Source organism: Ursus maritimus, unplaced genomic scaffold, assembly GCF_017311325.1.
Source record: "Ursus maritimus isolate PB19 unplaced genomic scaffold, ASM1731132v1 scaffold_31, whole genome shotgun sequence".
NCBI classification, from domain to species: domain Eukaryota; kingdom Metazoa; phylum Chordata; class Mammalia; order Carnivora; family Ursidae; genus Ursus; species Ursus maritimus.
Window position 1 is genome coordinate 19696668 of NW_024425675.1, and position 15995 is coordinate 19712662.

The following is a 15995-nucleotide window of genomic DNA, read 5'->3' on the forward strand; positions in this document are numbered from 1 at the left end:
AATTAATATTGTTAAAACGCCCACACTACCCAAAGTGGTCTACAGATTCAATGCGATCCTATCAAAATTCTAATGGCATTTTTCACAGAAATAGAAAAGACAATCCCAAAATCCATACGGAACCACAGAAGACCCAAAATAGCCAAAGCAATCCTGAGAAAGAACAAAGTTGGAGCATCACACTTCCTGATTTTAAAATATATTACAAAGCTATAGTAATCAGAACAGAATGCTATTGGCACAGAAACAGTCACACAAATCAATAGAATAAAGAGCTCAGAAAAAAGCCCACGCATAAACGGTCAATTAATTTTCAACAAAGGAACCAAGAATATACAACAGGGAAAGGACAGTCTCCTTAGTAAGTGGTGTGGGGAAAAGTGGATATCCACAGGCAAAAGAATAAAACTGTACAATTATGTTATACCATAAAAAAAAAAAATCAATTCAAATTGAAGACTTGAATTAAGACCTGAAACTGTAAACCTCCTAGAAGAAAACACAGGGGGTAAAGCTCCTGGACATTGGTCTTAGTAGTGATTTTTTGGATTTGACACCCAAAGCAAAGACAATAAAACCAAAAAAAATAACACCAAACTAAAAAGCTACTGAACAACAAAGGAAACCATCAACAAAATGAAAAGGCAACCTGTAAAAAGGGAAAAGATATTTGCAAACCATATATCTGAAAAGGGGTTAATATGCAAAATATACAAGGAAGTCATAAACTCAAAAGCAAAAAAACCAAACAACATAATTAAAAAATGGGTGAAGGACTTAAATAGACATTTTTCTGAAGAAGATATACAGGTAGCTAAGAGACACATGAAAAGATGCTAAACATCACTAATCATAAGGCAAATGCAAATCAAAACCACAGTGAGATATCACCTCACACTTGTTAGGGTGGCTCTCATCAAAAACACAAGAGATAACATGTATTGGCAAAAATACCCTTGTACACTGTTGGGAATGTAAAATGATAGAGCCACTATGGAAAACAGTATGGAAATTCCTCAAGAAATTAAAAATAGAATTACCACATGATCCAGCAATCCCACTTCCGAGTATATATTCAAAGGAAATGAAATCACTATCTCAAAGAGATATGTGTACTCTCATGTTCATTACAGCATTATTCACAATACCCAACATATGGAAATATCCTAAGTGTTTGTTTTTTTTTTTAAAGATTTTATTTATTTATTTGACAGAGAGAGACAGCCAGCGAGAGAGGGAACACAAGCAGGGGGAGTGGGAGAGGAAGAAGCAGGCTCCCAGTGGAAGAGCCTGATGTGGGGCTCGAACCCATAACGCCGGGATCACACCCTGAGCCGAAGGCAGTTGCTTAACCACTGCGCTACCCAGGCGCCCCTCCTAAGTGTTTGTTGATGGATGGATGGATGAAGATGTGGCATAAATACAAACACAAAGCAATATTATTCAATCTTTAAAAAGAGGGAAATCTTATTATTTGCAACAACACGAATCAATCTGAAGGCATTATGGGAGGTAAAATAAGCTAGAAAGAGAAAGACAGATACTGCATGGTGTCACTTATACGTGGAATCTAAAAAAAGAAAAAAATGTCAAACTCATAGAAACAGAAGGTAGAAAAGTGGTTGGAGCTAAGTGGTGGGGGAAATAGGGAGAGGTTGGTAAAAGGATACAAAATTTCAGTTTTAAGTGAATAAGGTCTGAGGATCTAATGTATAACATGGTGACCATAGTTGATAATATTGTACTGTGTAATTGAGATTTGTTAAGAAAGCAAACTTAAGTGTTTTCATCTCTGACCCAAAAAGGTAAAAATACGGGGTGACAGATGTGTTAATTAACTCCATGGTGGGAATCCTATCACAATGTATACATATATCAAATCTTACCTGTACACTACAAATATCTTACAATTGTATTTGTCAATTACAATTCAACAAAGCTGAATAAAATTGCTCCTTTATAAAGACCTTAATTTCCTAATTCCTACACATTTAACACTTACATCTCCATAGGTACACAGAATACTGAATAAATAGGTAGCCCAAGAAGGGAAATCATCAATAATTACTTATTTCACAGTCTTTTTATGGATGTTCTCAAAGCTTAGTGTGTTAGAGAAAAGGATCAACTGATGAAAACTAGGCCTCTTTAACATTAGGTGTGAAATGAGGAGTAATACCATACTGATCTTCAGGTGAGGGCATGAGGAACATCAGCTGAGTGAAACAAAAAAAGAAAAGCAGGTTTACTCTGGCAAAGTTCCCTAAGACCTCCCTAAAAGGTCTGTTTTGGAGGTAAGTAAAAATAAAAGTCTTCTCTAAAACTTTATGATCTCATGTAACTACCATGAGAATAAAAATGTAGAATATGCCCTTTCAAATCTCTCATAATCAACATCAAAAAGCTTTAAGAAGCAATTAAGTGATGTTATGCAAAAACAAACAAACAAACAACAACAACAAAAAAAACAGCAAAAAACCAAAAAACTTGGGGCGCCTGGGTGGCTCAGTTGTTAAGCGTCTGCCTTCAGCTCAGGGCGTGATCCCTGGGATCGAGCCCCACATCAGGCTCCTCCGCTATGAGCCTGCTTCTTCCTCTCCCACTCCCCCTGCTTGTGCTCCCTCTCTCGCTGGCTGTCTCTATCTCTGTCGAATAAATAAATAAAATCTTAAAAAATCCCCCGAAACTAAAAAACTAGAAAATCTTGGCTTTTGGAATTTTCATTTAAAAAAGTAAAAAAAATACTAACAACATGTTTGTTACCATTAATGCTGACCGTAATCACCAAGTATTAATTCAAATAAATTCTTTAAACATCTAGTCTGTAGTATGAGATTTCTTTTGCGATTTAAATTTTAATAGAATATACATATTTTGAACATAAGTAACTTGTCTTACTAAAGGCTTTTCAAATATAACTTTCACAGTAATTTCATAAAACTGCTGTTAAAAAATCAAACCATCTTAACTATTTGGGTATTAAAAACATGAATCTAAACAACAAAAAGGAAAAAAAATCAGATTATTCTAAAAATAAAATAATAAAATCTGTCAAAGCTTATGGAATAAAACCAAAGCTATTAAGAAGTGAAACTATAGTTAATTTTTTTATTAGGGAAAAAAAAATGAAAAAATAAATTGGCATTCAATATAAGAATTTAGAAAAATATGAAAGTGTCCTGGAAAGACTAGAAGAAATAAGGAGAAAATTAGAAATAAACCAACTGGAAAAGAAAAAAAAATGACTTAAAAATAGATCTAAAAAAGTTTTTTGGGAGATAGTAGTGACAGGAGTTGGAGCAAAAAAACCCCCCAAAAAACAAAACAAAAAACCAAGAAAACTTCTGTCAAACCTAGAAAAGGAAATTCAAAAAGCAAAAAGTAAAAAATAGAGAAATTGTCCAGATCTCAAAAATTTCTCTATACTTTTACATTTTAATATCAAAAGATACACAAAAATTATAAATTATAAATTATACAATGTCAAATGTTAAAAATTTAAGAAATCATCATGAAATAGGTCTGCAAAATACTTAAATTCAAAATTGAAGCAGTAAAGAGAAATCATGAAAGTTTCTTTAGAACTTCTGAGGAACAGAGAATATCCATAGAATACTTAAGATGAAATGGTATCAAATTCATCTTATAAGCACCTGATAACCCAGGAACAAAACCACAAAAACAAACACCAATAAACAAAACCCTATGGAACAGAGGTTGCAAAGTAGCAACCTGCAAATTTTATCATGCAAAATGTTTTCTCTCTCTACACAGTATTCTTAGAAGTTCTGAATGAGTCACTAACATTTAAACAGTAAATTAAAAAAAAAAAAAAGAGGGGCGCCTGGGTAGCACAGTGGTTAAGCATCTGCCTTCAGCTCAGGGCGTGATCCCAGCGTTCTGGGTTCGAGCCCCACATCGGGCTCCTCCACTGGGAGCCTGCTTTTTCCTCTCCCACTCCCCCTGCTTGTGTTCCCTCTCTCGCTGGCTGTCTCTGTCAAATAAATAAATAAAATCTTAAAAAAAAAAAAAAAAGAAAAAAAATCAAAACATTAAGTAAAAATACCTCTAGAAGTACTCACAAAAAAACCAGTAACATTAGTTACCTCCAGGGAGGGAAAAAGACTGGGTGGTTGGGGGCGGGGGAATCTTTTGCATTTTGAATTATGCAAATATAAAGCCAGTTCAAAATAAACAGTAAAAATTTTTACTCAAAGTCTCTATTTGAGAGTCTGTTAAAAGGCAAAGGCTTCAGTAGCACTAGACTGCATCCCTGAAAGGCAGTTTAAGTGGGCAGCTGCTACCCCTTTTGGAGGACAGCTCCTGCTATATGTGGCAGGCCCACCACTACTTCCTGTGCCCCTCACACCAGCTAGTGGTCACTTGCCATTTATAGTCACATATTTACTCTTGCTTTTCTTAGAGCAAAGAGTTTAATGTGAAACTTTTCAAACTCTCCAAACCCATCTCTCAATCTAGTAGGAAAATGAAAGAAAGACCAAAAGGATTGTGTGTTTCAAGGAAAATGGGGAATATACTTCCTTTTTGAAGAATGGCATGATACACTCAACCTGCTGTCTTATGTAGCTGCCAGGCAGCTTAACTGTGGTGTAGTACTTAAAATACTCATATAGTTTATGTATAGAAAGAAATGGACTTTTTTCATATCATCTGTGGGAAAATCTCAGCACTGGTGTATCAGGTATGACAAATCAAATGTTGTCTTTCTGACTGACATTATATTCTGCAATAAATACTACCAATAGTTCTGTCCCTGTAAGAGATTTGACTGGCTCACTCCTACTCAAATGAAATGAATACTTTGGAAACTCACTTGACAAGGGATCTGACACACTTTCTTATGTTGAACTTAATTTACAGATATGTAAATCATATCTAAAATCATATTCCCACATTATGTGGTTAAAAATTCATTTTAGAATTCTACATATATCTTTGGAGTAGTTATGTTGAATACATATTTAAAAACCACAGTACAAAGGTTCTGTCCTTGTTTAGAGAAACCAATTTTTTAAAATAATATTTATTTATTTGACAGAGAAAGCATACACATGTGCACAAATTGGGGGAGGGGCAGAAGGACGGGGAGAGGGACAAGCAGATCCCTGCTGAGCGTGGGCTTGATCCCAGGATACTGAGATCATGTCCTGAGCCAAAGTCAGACACTTAACCGACTGAGCCATCCAGGCACCCCTAGAGAAACCTATTTTGTGAGTAGATATTTTTCATGATGAAAATGAAAAAAATGAAACATTACTCCTAGTTAAAGGGTTAAAAATTTTTTTTTAAGTTTTTATTTATTTATTTGAGAGAGTGAGAGGGAACATGAGCAGGGGAGAGGCAGAGGGAGAAGCAGACTTCTTGCTGAGTGGGAAGCCCAACTCGGGGCTTGATCCCAGGACCCTGGGATCATGACCTGAGATGAAGGCAGACGGTTAACCAACTGAGCCACCCAGGCTGAATTCTATACCAAACATAACTCAAAATGTAAAATCTGACACTGACATTATGGAACAGAAGAAAAGGGGTTTCAAGGTTCCAAATCTGGAGAAATTAGTTGTGAAAGAAACATTAATTATTAAATATTTCTATTTGTAAATTTGCTATTTGTTTCAAGCTGGAATTTAAAATGTAACCTCCATTATCAGATATTTGTATTTTTATACTGAGTTCAGACTGATATTTTCTGACAGCTGTGTTTTCCTATACCTGACAACTTTACTCACGTTTGCGCCTGGCCCCTACAAGTAACTGCTAGAGCGTGTAACCTCTCCCACACGGTGCCTCAGGCTATGAAGAAAAGGAAGGTAATATTAACCTCTTTCCGAGGAACACTGTGTATGATTACATTACCTTGGAATAAAGTTAAAGTACTGGAAGTTTTGGTTTAGAAGGTATTTTTCTGAGTAAATGAATCAGATATATTGTGGTATTTTATCATTCTAAGTTCAAACATTTGAGTCAAAAAGGAATAATGCTCTTATTTCTTTGAGCATGTCTCAGGAGTTGTTTTTTTTTTTTTTTAAAGAGAGAGAGAGAAGTAGCCTCTGCTTGTAAAGTTACAACCTCGGATAAGGCAGACCTTCAAGGAAGGAGCAGGTCATGCTCCTGGACTGAAAAAGAAGGGAGGTAGGAGCAGTAAAGATAAGAAAAGGACCAAGCTGTGCCTCCAACTTATAATATGCTTCTTATTTGAACAATGCTAGAGATTCACCCATATGCCTCTCACTATCCCTAAACAGAAGCCCTGGGGCCTGACTGATAAGCAATGGTTCAGGAGATGCCACGGACAACTCATCACGCAGGGCTGAGAGAATGAGTTGGGAGGCCAGTAGCACTTTTTTTTTTTTTTTAAAGGATTTTACTTATTTATTTGAGGCAGAGAGACACAGAGAGAGAGAACACGAGCAGGGGGAGAGGGGCAGTGGGAGAGGAAGAGCGAGAAGCAGACTACCCACTCAGCAGGGAGCCCGACATGGGGCTTGATCCCAGGACCCTGAGGTCATGACTTGAGCTAAAGGCAGACGTTCAACTGACTGAGCCACCCAGGTGCCCCACTAAGGCACTTCTTAGACCACTGAAACCAAAAAGCAGAACCATCCTCCTTTAAAGCATTTGATATCAAAAGGGGTTACTTTGTTCAGACAATATGGTTAAGGTAGAGAAGCCTGAAATACACCATCGACTCCTTCCTGCTAACCCACGTAAATAAGGTGAAAAAAAAATAATCACAGAAAATTAATGTATTAAAAGAATAATTCTTCATAACCAAATGAGGTCTATCTCAGGAATACTATTCCACATTAGGAAATAATCAATAATTTATCACACAACTTTAAGACAAATATAAAGGAAACCATAAGCCTGCCTTGCAGGTGTCCAGAAAATACATCTGTAAAGACTCACCACCTATTTCATATTAACACAGGAAATGTGAGGAAAAGAGAATGTCAATATGAGATAGAGAATCTACTTCTTTTTTTTTTTTTTTTTAAGATTTTATGTATTTATTTGCCAGAGAGAGCGAGCGAGCACAAGCAGGGGGAGCAGGCAGAGGGAGAAGCAGGCTCCCCACTAAGCAGGGAGCCCCAGGTGGGACTTGATCCCAGGGCTGTGAGATCATGACCTGAGCCGAAGGCAGACACTTAGCCAACTGAGCCACCCAGGTGCCCCAACTATTTCACCCAATTACCAGCAATTACATTTTTGTTAAACGACTAATAAAACATTCCTCTAAAAAAGAGAACAAAAGAAGGAAGTTCTGACCAAGGCAACCAAATATATATAAAAAAGTGAGGGATACACATTTGAGAGAGAAAATATCACCACTCAGAGGTATAACCCTCTCCCAGAACTCTTGGCCCACCCCAACTACCACCCCCCATTTTCCTGCTGCCCTTATAGCAAAACTTCTCAAGAGAGTTCTCTGTACTTGTTGTGTCCACAATCCTACCTTTTTTTTTTTTAAAGATTTTTTATTTATTTATTTGACAGAGATAGAGACAGCCAGTGAGAGAGGGAACACAAGCAGGGGGAGCGGGAGAGGAAGAAGCAGGCTCCCAGTGGAGGAGCCTGATGTGGGGCTCGATCCCATAACGCCGGGATCACGCCCTGAGCCAAAGGCAGACGCTTAACGACTGAGCCACCCAGGCACCCCCACAATCCTACCTTCTATTCTACATTAAACTTACTCCAGTAGTGTGTTTCTCTCTATAACTCCACTAACACCACTATGACTAGGCACTTGCACATTGCCAAACCCAGCAGTCAGTCTTCTGGCCACACCTGCTGGGCCTCCAGCAGCACAGGGCAGATATCTTTCCCTCCCTGACGTGGACAATTTTACTTTGTCTGCTGGTTCTCATGTCTCCTCACTGGCTAGTCCTAAATCCCCTGTGCCACATCCCCTTTCAGCTTGTAAATGTCCAGAGGCTCTGGACCCTGTCCCGAGGTCTCTTCTCTTTTGTGGCTCTATTTCGTCCAGTCATGGCTCTAAGCGGCACACAGGCACTGATGAATGCAGATCTCCAGCTCAGAACTCTCTCCTAAAATCCAGACTCACATGTCCAACCACACTGTACTCCTGCCCCTGCAGCCAGAGACATCCATGCTGTGTTTATTAAAAGTTTTAAAATTTGGGATTTACTCCTAAATTTTATTCTAAGGAAATTAAGGATGTTCACAAAGCCACAAAGACTGCTTTTTATAAAATCAAAATAACCTATGCAACTAAAATAAAGAATTGGTTTTATAAATTACGGTATGTCAATACAATCAAATACCATGGGGGAACAAGATCTTCAGTTTGAGATTTCAACAAATTCTGGAAGCTGGAAAAGAGAGGTAACTGTCTTAAAGCAGATGAAGTTTGAGATAACCAAGGAGAAAGCAAGGTGGTCTGACGTACACAGAATCCCAGTGTGGCCCAGGCCTTGGAAGCACCAAGCACCACAGGAAGGGAGGCTGAAGCAGAGACGTGAAAGCAGGATGACTGGTAGAGAGGATAGATGCAGAGTGACTGGATTCCCCAAAGCCCTCCCCCTCACCCAGACAGGAGGCCACCAGCACCTTCTCCCATACTCAGGGATGGGAGGTTTGGACCAGTTACGGGATGTGGGTACAAAGCTACCGCACAGGGCAGGAGTGGGCATGGTGCTGAAAGCAGGTGGAATAAGGGAAAGTGCACATATTAAGAAATAGGAACCTTGAGGCTCCTACTCTCAGAAGGCCAGAAACCAGACATGTCCTTCTCGAGCAAGAGATCAGAGGATTCCTTCCGAGAAAAAAAAAAAAAATACTGCTAAGAAGAGACTTCCAGACACTAAGGTGAGAAAGGCAGTGGGCATAGCCATGGGTGAAGAAAGAGCTTGGGTTCTGGAGGCAGACTGCCCACGCTCCAGTCCCAGCTCCACCACTTATGCACTTCACCTCTTTGGAAACCTCTTAGTTTCCTCACCTGAAAATGGAGATCATGGTGCCTACCTCATGGTGCCGTTGTGTGGATTAAACGTCTTAAGGCAAGTAAAAGTTCAATCATTTCCTCCTCCTTCCCTGTGAGAGGGTTACACATCCCCACCCATTGCCACTGCGACGACTCTGCCTCTCTGCAGGTGGAGTGGATTTCCTCGCCCCACTGTCAGCCTGGCCCTGTGTCTAGCTTTGGCCAACCGCATGTGAATACACTGAAGCACACCATATTGAAGCAGACGCTTTTTAAAGCCATGCATGTTCTTGCAAGCTCTCTCCTTCTTTCCCCTCTGCCATGAGAAATGCATGTCCCAGGGAGCTGCTCCTTTAGCCTGGGTCCTGCAGTGGGAAGCACGGGGAAGACCTACAGCCACCTTCAGCTGCCCGCATGAAAAGTGAGAAAAAATTGTTTTACTATAGAAAACCACTGAGATTTGGGGCTTGCTTGTTACTGTAAGAAGGTCAACAAACTACAAAGACAACTCTATTTTTAAGTTCTCAAAAGTCTATACTTTAGAAATACCTGGGGAGTGAATCTTTAACAACATTCTTAATCCTAAGAATATATTCGACCTGAATTCAAGCAATTGAGAAATGTACCATTTGTGATATCTAAATGTCAAGGCTCTATGACCAGTTAATGAGGGAAGAGAACTTACGTTAATTGATCACTTACAATATGCTACACATGGTATTTCACTTAATCCTTGTAACAACCCTGTAGAATAAGTTATAATACTCACTTAAAAGGTAAGTATTTTCACCCTCCTAATAAGAAGAGACAGAGAAGGTTCAGGAAATTAAGTGATTTGGAATAAAGTCTACTCTGGAACTATTAGCACCATGAGCCTTCCAGTTCAGGTGGGTCTGTCTCCAAACCCACTCACTCCACCATGGCCTTGCTACTGTTATACTACATGTCTTATCCTCCATGACCCACCCCCAGCCCTCAAGCACCTAGCACAATGCCTGGCATATTGTAAGCGTCCCCCCCCCCACCAAAAAAAACCTTCTTGAATTAAACGGCAAAGAAAACCACCCAAAAAACAAAAATACCCCAATTTCCTTTCTACGGTGTACACCAAAATAGTTAAAAGAGATAATCTTTCAAACTATAGACAATTTAAAAGAAAACAGTATTAAATGTCTGTCATACATCTGAACAGAGATGGAATTTATAAACTTAGAAGCAGTTGAAGAAATCAGAGTGACAGACAACAGATTTAAATAAATAAATGAAATTTCTGTATGTCAAGTCCCCTCCTTCCCTCAGAAGACCAAAATTAAACAGTAAACTACAGGCCTTAGAAGAAGATTGCAGTAAATTATAGTTAATATACTGATTATGTAAAACATTTGTACAAAAAAATTAAAAAAAATACTAAGATTTACATAAATAGGCAAAGCATATCAAACAAGTAGTTACACAGAAGGAAATAAAAAACTGAATAAACATTTAAGAGATAATCCTCTAAGTATCAATAAAATACAAAGACCTATTGTTTCTCAAAAATCAAATGGACAATTTATTACTTTAAATGATAAGACTCAGAGTTGGCAAGGGGATTTGAGTATTAGTAAGTTCAACTCTTTTAGAAAGTATTTGAAGGTAAAAATAGTCTAATGCTATTTACATTCTTCAACCCAGTAAATTTTACAATGGGAATCCATCCCAAATATGGTAAAAGTTGATGTCCAAAGATGGACATCACTGTTTAGCAGAGAGGGAGCCCAACCTAGTGTCCACGATAGGATGAAATAATGTATTGGTGCCTTTCCTTTCCTAGGATATTGAGAATCTATTTAAAATTGTGTTTATGAATATTATACAGTAATATGGGGAAAGAAACTGGTTATATTATATAAAGAAATAAAATTCAAAATTCTACATACAGATTGGAATAGTTAGAAATGTTACAAAACACAACAGTGGTTGCCTTTTGGTATTTCCTGAATTTTCTTTCATGAATGCTTATTATTTTAATAATAGAAAATATACATTTTAAAGGAATACAAATAATCTTAGGGGAAAAAAGAAAACATTAACAATTTGAATATCTTTGAAAGTCTCAAAATACCTTGTTACGTGAGCGGAGAGAAGCAGAACGGTGTACTGGTTAAAGAGCTGACTCGGGACCTTGGGTTAGCTCTACCACTAACCACATGATTGCCAGGAAATTATTCATTTCTCTGTACCTTGGTGTATTCACTCATAAAATGCAGATAAATAAAAGCACCTGCCTCATAGAGTTGTTGGTGAGTATTCAATGAGTTAATCCATGTAAAATACTTAGAAACAGTACTTTGCACATAGTAAACATGCAAATATCCATCAGCTTTTGCTTACATCTTTTTTTTTTTTTTTATTAATAATGATTTTTTATTATATTATGTTAGACACCATACAGTACATCCCCGGTTTTCGATGTAAGGCTCGATGATTCATTAGTTGTGTATAACACCCAGTGCACCATGCAATATGTGCCCTCCTTACTACCCATCACCGGTCTATCCCATTCCCCCACCCCCCTCCCCTCTGTAGCCCTCAGTTTGTTTCTCATAGTCCATAGTCTCTCATGTTTCATTCCCCCTTCTGATTACCCCCCCTTTCTTTATCCCTTTCTTCCCCTACTGATCATTCTAGTTCTTATGTTCCATAGATGAGAGAAATCATATGATAGTTGTCTTTCTCTGCTTGACTTATTTCACTAAGCATTATCTCCTCCAGTGCCGTCCATGTTGTAGCTTTTGCTTACATCTTAAAAAATATACTGGAAAGAACTATTTTTTGCTAGGAAACTGATAAATATGTATCACTGGTGCCAGTAATAAAAAATTCAATTTTCCTTATTCATTAACACAAGCTCAGAAAATATTTAATGAAAATATTATTTCAGTACCAAGGGGCTATTTCCTAAATTCCAAGTCTGATACTACTCCTAAAATAAATAAGAAAAATACAGAAGTATTACCTTATTGATATCATCTGCTGTAAATCCACTTTGTTCTAAGAGTTCTCTGATTGCTTCTATACATTTATTAAAAAGCGGAGAACAGAGAAGTTCAAATCTTGCTCTGTACACACACACACACACACACACACATACACACAGAGGAAAAGACAGAGAGAAAAGGCTTAGTACAATTAAGACAATTTTTCTTGTGAAGAGTAATGCCAAAACCTAATGTGATGGTTCTCTTAAAAATAGGTTTATGATCAGAACAAGATACTTAATACGCAACATTATAATACCATGGGGTGGGGGGAAGGGACATCTAAGTTATTCCTCTGCAAATGTATGAAGACATTCAATGTCAAATTCAGAAGACTCTTACCCATGGCTTACTTGGAGGCTTTCAAAAAACCTAAAAATAAATACAGTGTATGGCATTCTCAACAAAGTCACAGATTCAAATCAAACCATCATTTGGAAGCTTTTGCTATTTTTGATGTTAAAAGTTTAAAAACCTATTTTTCTTTATAATGTGAGACTATGCTGTACATAAGTTTAGTTCTCTTGCTCTGAAGAGCCTGAATACTAGCATATAATTTTAAGAAAGATCTAGGTTTATGAAAAATGTACTCCCTAATTTCATACTAAACTTAAATGCAAATGACTGATTTTTAAATTTATTTGTGCTATCTATATATACCTGATAGTTGAAATCTTTGTGATAAAGGCAAAATTTCCTTAATGAAAAATTACATATTCTATTTCATTCCTAATAACTAAGCACTAATATGCAAGCATATATTGAGTACTTGGACAAACTCAGCACTAAGTTAGGAATTCTAGAAACAAAAATACGCAACACTCTGCCCACAAAGAGATTTCAATTTAACAGCTTTTAATCTTTTGGGTTATAGTTTGAAATCTCTCTTACTAGAGCTAGTGCAGTACTAATAGAACTTTCTGTGAGCCACCAGGCTTCTGAGACTATTGAGCACTTTAACTGTGGCTACTGCGATTGAGAAATTTAATTTTTATGTTATTTATTTCTAATTAATTACAATTTAAATAGCCACAGGTGGCTAGTGGCTATTGTATCGGGCATGCAGAGCTAGAGTCTTTAGGAAAGCCCAGGGAAATAAGGAAGCTAAACTACAAGGACCAAATAGTGAATTTAACGAAATGTAGTCAGTAGAATCCTAAAAATAATACTGTAATTCTGGAAATTTTTACTATGTTTCTAAGTCACCTGTTAGGTTGTTGGGAAGTTTAAATAGTGAACCATTGGTAGCTATTATTACATTAATAATATGCAAGGCAAAATGATAGGGCAATGTCCTCCCTTTGGATTCTCTGGGTATAGGTGTAATCATCTGTAACCAACATTTTGGATTATGTAAAAGATAAAGGAATTTAAAACAATTTTATGCACATTAAACCTGTGTTTACTAAATCAACACTATCAAAATTTAAAATGTTGACAATGGGTGAGTGAGGCAACAGACAGACATCGATCTTTGGTAGAATGTGATAGAGAGTGTGAACTCAGGAGTCAAACTTACGGGGTTTGAATACCTGTCCATCACTAATATTACACATACTTACTGTGTAACCCTGGGCAAGGATGAAACTTCTCTGTTTCAGCTTCCTCATGTGTAAAATAAGGAAAACAATACTACTACTTACCTCATTTTGTTGTTATGAGGATTTGCTGAGTTAATATATATTACTACTTAGATTACAGCCTGCCATGTTAACTATTTAGAGTAAGTACCACTGAAACACGAGCAAACCCCACATAAACTTTAGCAACAACAAGCCTTTCTTTGAAAGATCTAGGATGCCTTTTTCACACACGGCTCTTTGTAGCTGTCACTATTAGGGCAAGCAATCACAATCGATGCCAGTACTTTGGGAGCAGTTACTTAACAAGAACTGGACCTCAGAATAAAGGCAGGAAAGCTCTCCTTTTACAGATGGCTAATAAATCTCAAAAGAACAAACAAAAAACCCTAAGCGAGAAAATTACACCTAAAAATATAAATATATTTGGAATTAAAAATTTTTTTTTGAATTTCATTTTTACCTGGACACGTTGCAGTCAAAATCTTGACCTTCATATAATGAGTCAAGGAAACAATTGGCACTTCCTAAGGTTGATAAAGAATGCTTTGCAATGTCAGCACTGTTCATCAACTTCATCATGGCTCGGGCGTTCCCTCTCACGTCATGTCTGAAGGATCTAAATCAAAAATATAGTCTTTGGAGCTTAAAAATTCCTAGGCCATTTATATATAAATTCTCATTAGATTCTATAAATTAGAATTTATAAAAACTCAAATATGGATAATGACAAGCTCATAAATATTAATATCAGATTTTAGTAACTAGGTTCAAACCCTCCAAAATTTCTGAAGAAATTCTTTGCAATTAAAAGAAGGGTCTCATCAAGGAAAATAAATAACGAATATTTTTGATACTTGGAATTGCTAAATTCTGTGGCCATAATAATAGACTGTCCTTTGAAGAAAGTAGAGTAGCTGCCATCTTTTTGCAGATGTGACAAACAGAGGGTGAAGGAGATTTATGTGGCCAGGTCAAGTCTCCTATCTCTCTCTCCCTTTATAAATGCAATATAATCATGGTTTAATGGTAAAAAATGATCTGTCCAGCACTAAAAAACAAAACTAAAAGAGCTTTTTTTTTTTTTTAAGATTTTATTTATTTATTCGACAGAGAGAGAGAGAGCACACGTGCACAAACAAGGGGAGCAGGAGAGTGAGAAGCAGTCTTCCCACTAAGCAGGTAGTCTGACTCGGGGCTCCATCCCAGGAACCTGGGATCTGGGATCATGACCTGAGCTGAAAGCAGACGCTTAACCAACTGAGCCACCCAGGCACCCCTAAAAGGGCTTCTTTAAAGATATTTGATGCATATGTAAATGACAAATATGTAAAATTACCATTTCTCTATCTCCAAGACAAGTTCATTGTTAAAATTGCTTGGCTCTGTTTCTAAACATGTCTAATAACTGTTGGTAGTCAAATTAACAATGTCTTATCCTTGAGTTTAAAAACCTTCATAACAAAAAGCTGTATAGGTCTTTATGAAACAAGTGAGAACTTACCTCTTTTTCAAGACTTTTTTACCTAGTCGGTTTAGTCAAACTGAGGAAAATACTGTTTCAGCCAAAAATAAATTTTTTTTAAGAGCGGCAATGTCCAAAATATAACCTTTATCTATTTGGCTCATGATTTTGAATGGAATAATTACACCTAGGGACAAAACTTAAATCACTCCTTGTGCTAGCAGATTAGTAATTAAATAAATACTCCAAAGACACTAATTCACTAGGATGTGACTATAATGTAATGTAATCTTTATCAGATCTAAATTTTTAAAATTTGTTTAGAAGATGGTGAGCCCTCAGTGCCTGTACCCTCCTTTATCTAGACATAACAGTGGCACCTGAGGAATTAAGAATTCAAACTTGAGATCCAAGTTCATACAGTTCAACGTCTGGTGGGCCCTCACACTAAGTGAAAAATCTGAGCACACTGCACTGTGCAACTTGGCCTCTGCTTCCCTGTAAATGCTTGGAGAGGACATCGTAACTCTAGACATGAAAATATCCAAGGCACTGGAAAATAAAAACAAAAAACATGTCCTCCCTTGCAGCAGGGCAATTTAAAATAGAAAAAAAACAAAACACAAAACCCTGGAGAGAAACTTCAATCAAAACATCATCAAGTCCATTAATACTCACCTCTGAAACTCTGAAGCTAGATACTGTGCTAAGGTTTCTGTGAAATGTGTACCTCCAATGTTGTCATCAGTGTTTGTTGAAAGAACACGATATATTCCACTGTTCACTTCCATGACGCTGACAGATAAGGATGTTCCTCCAAGTTTAAACACCAAAATATTGCTTAAAAGAAAAATAACATGAATAAGTTATGAGGGAATCACACTGCTTTAAAGGCAGGTTGGACATTAGAAGTAACTTAGTTTAACCCCTAATCATAATAAGGAAACTCAAAATCTCACACAAGTCAA

The 15995-nt window shown here is 37.2% G+C and overlaps 1 protein-coding gene across 2 annotated transcripts in view; it reads right to left on the reverse strand.

Moving 5' to 3' along the window:
* Positions 1-15995, reverse strand: part of LOC103664188 (heat shock 70 kDa protein 14) — a 38718-nt gene that overhangs the window by 7958 nt on the left and 14765 nt on the right. For both annotated transcript variants that reach the window (XM_040645384.1, XM_008692017.2), the window contains exons 8-10: positions 15706-15867; positions 14026-14181; positions 11961-12063 (exon numbers count right to left, since the gene is read on the reverse strand). In XM_040645384.1, coding sequence (XP_040501318.1) covers positions 11961-12063; positions 14026-14181; positions 15706-15867 — 421 coding nt within the window. The remainder of the gene's footprint in view (positions 1-11960; positions 12064-14025; positions 14182-15705; positions 15868-15995) is intronic.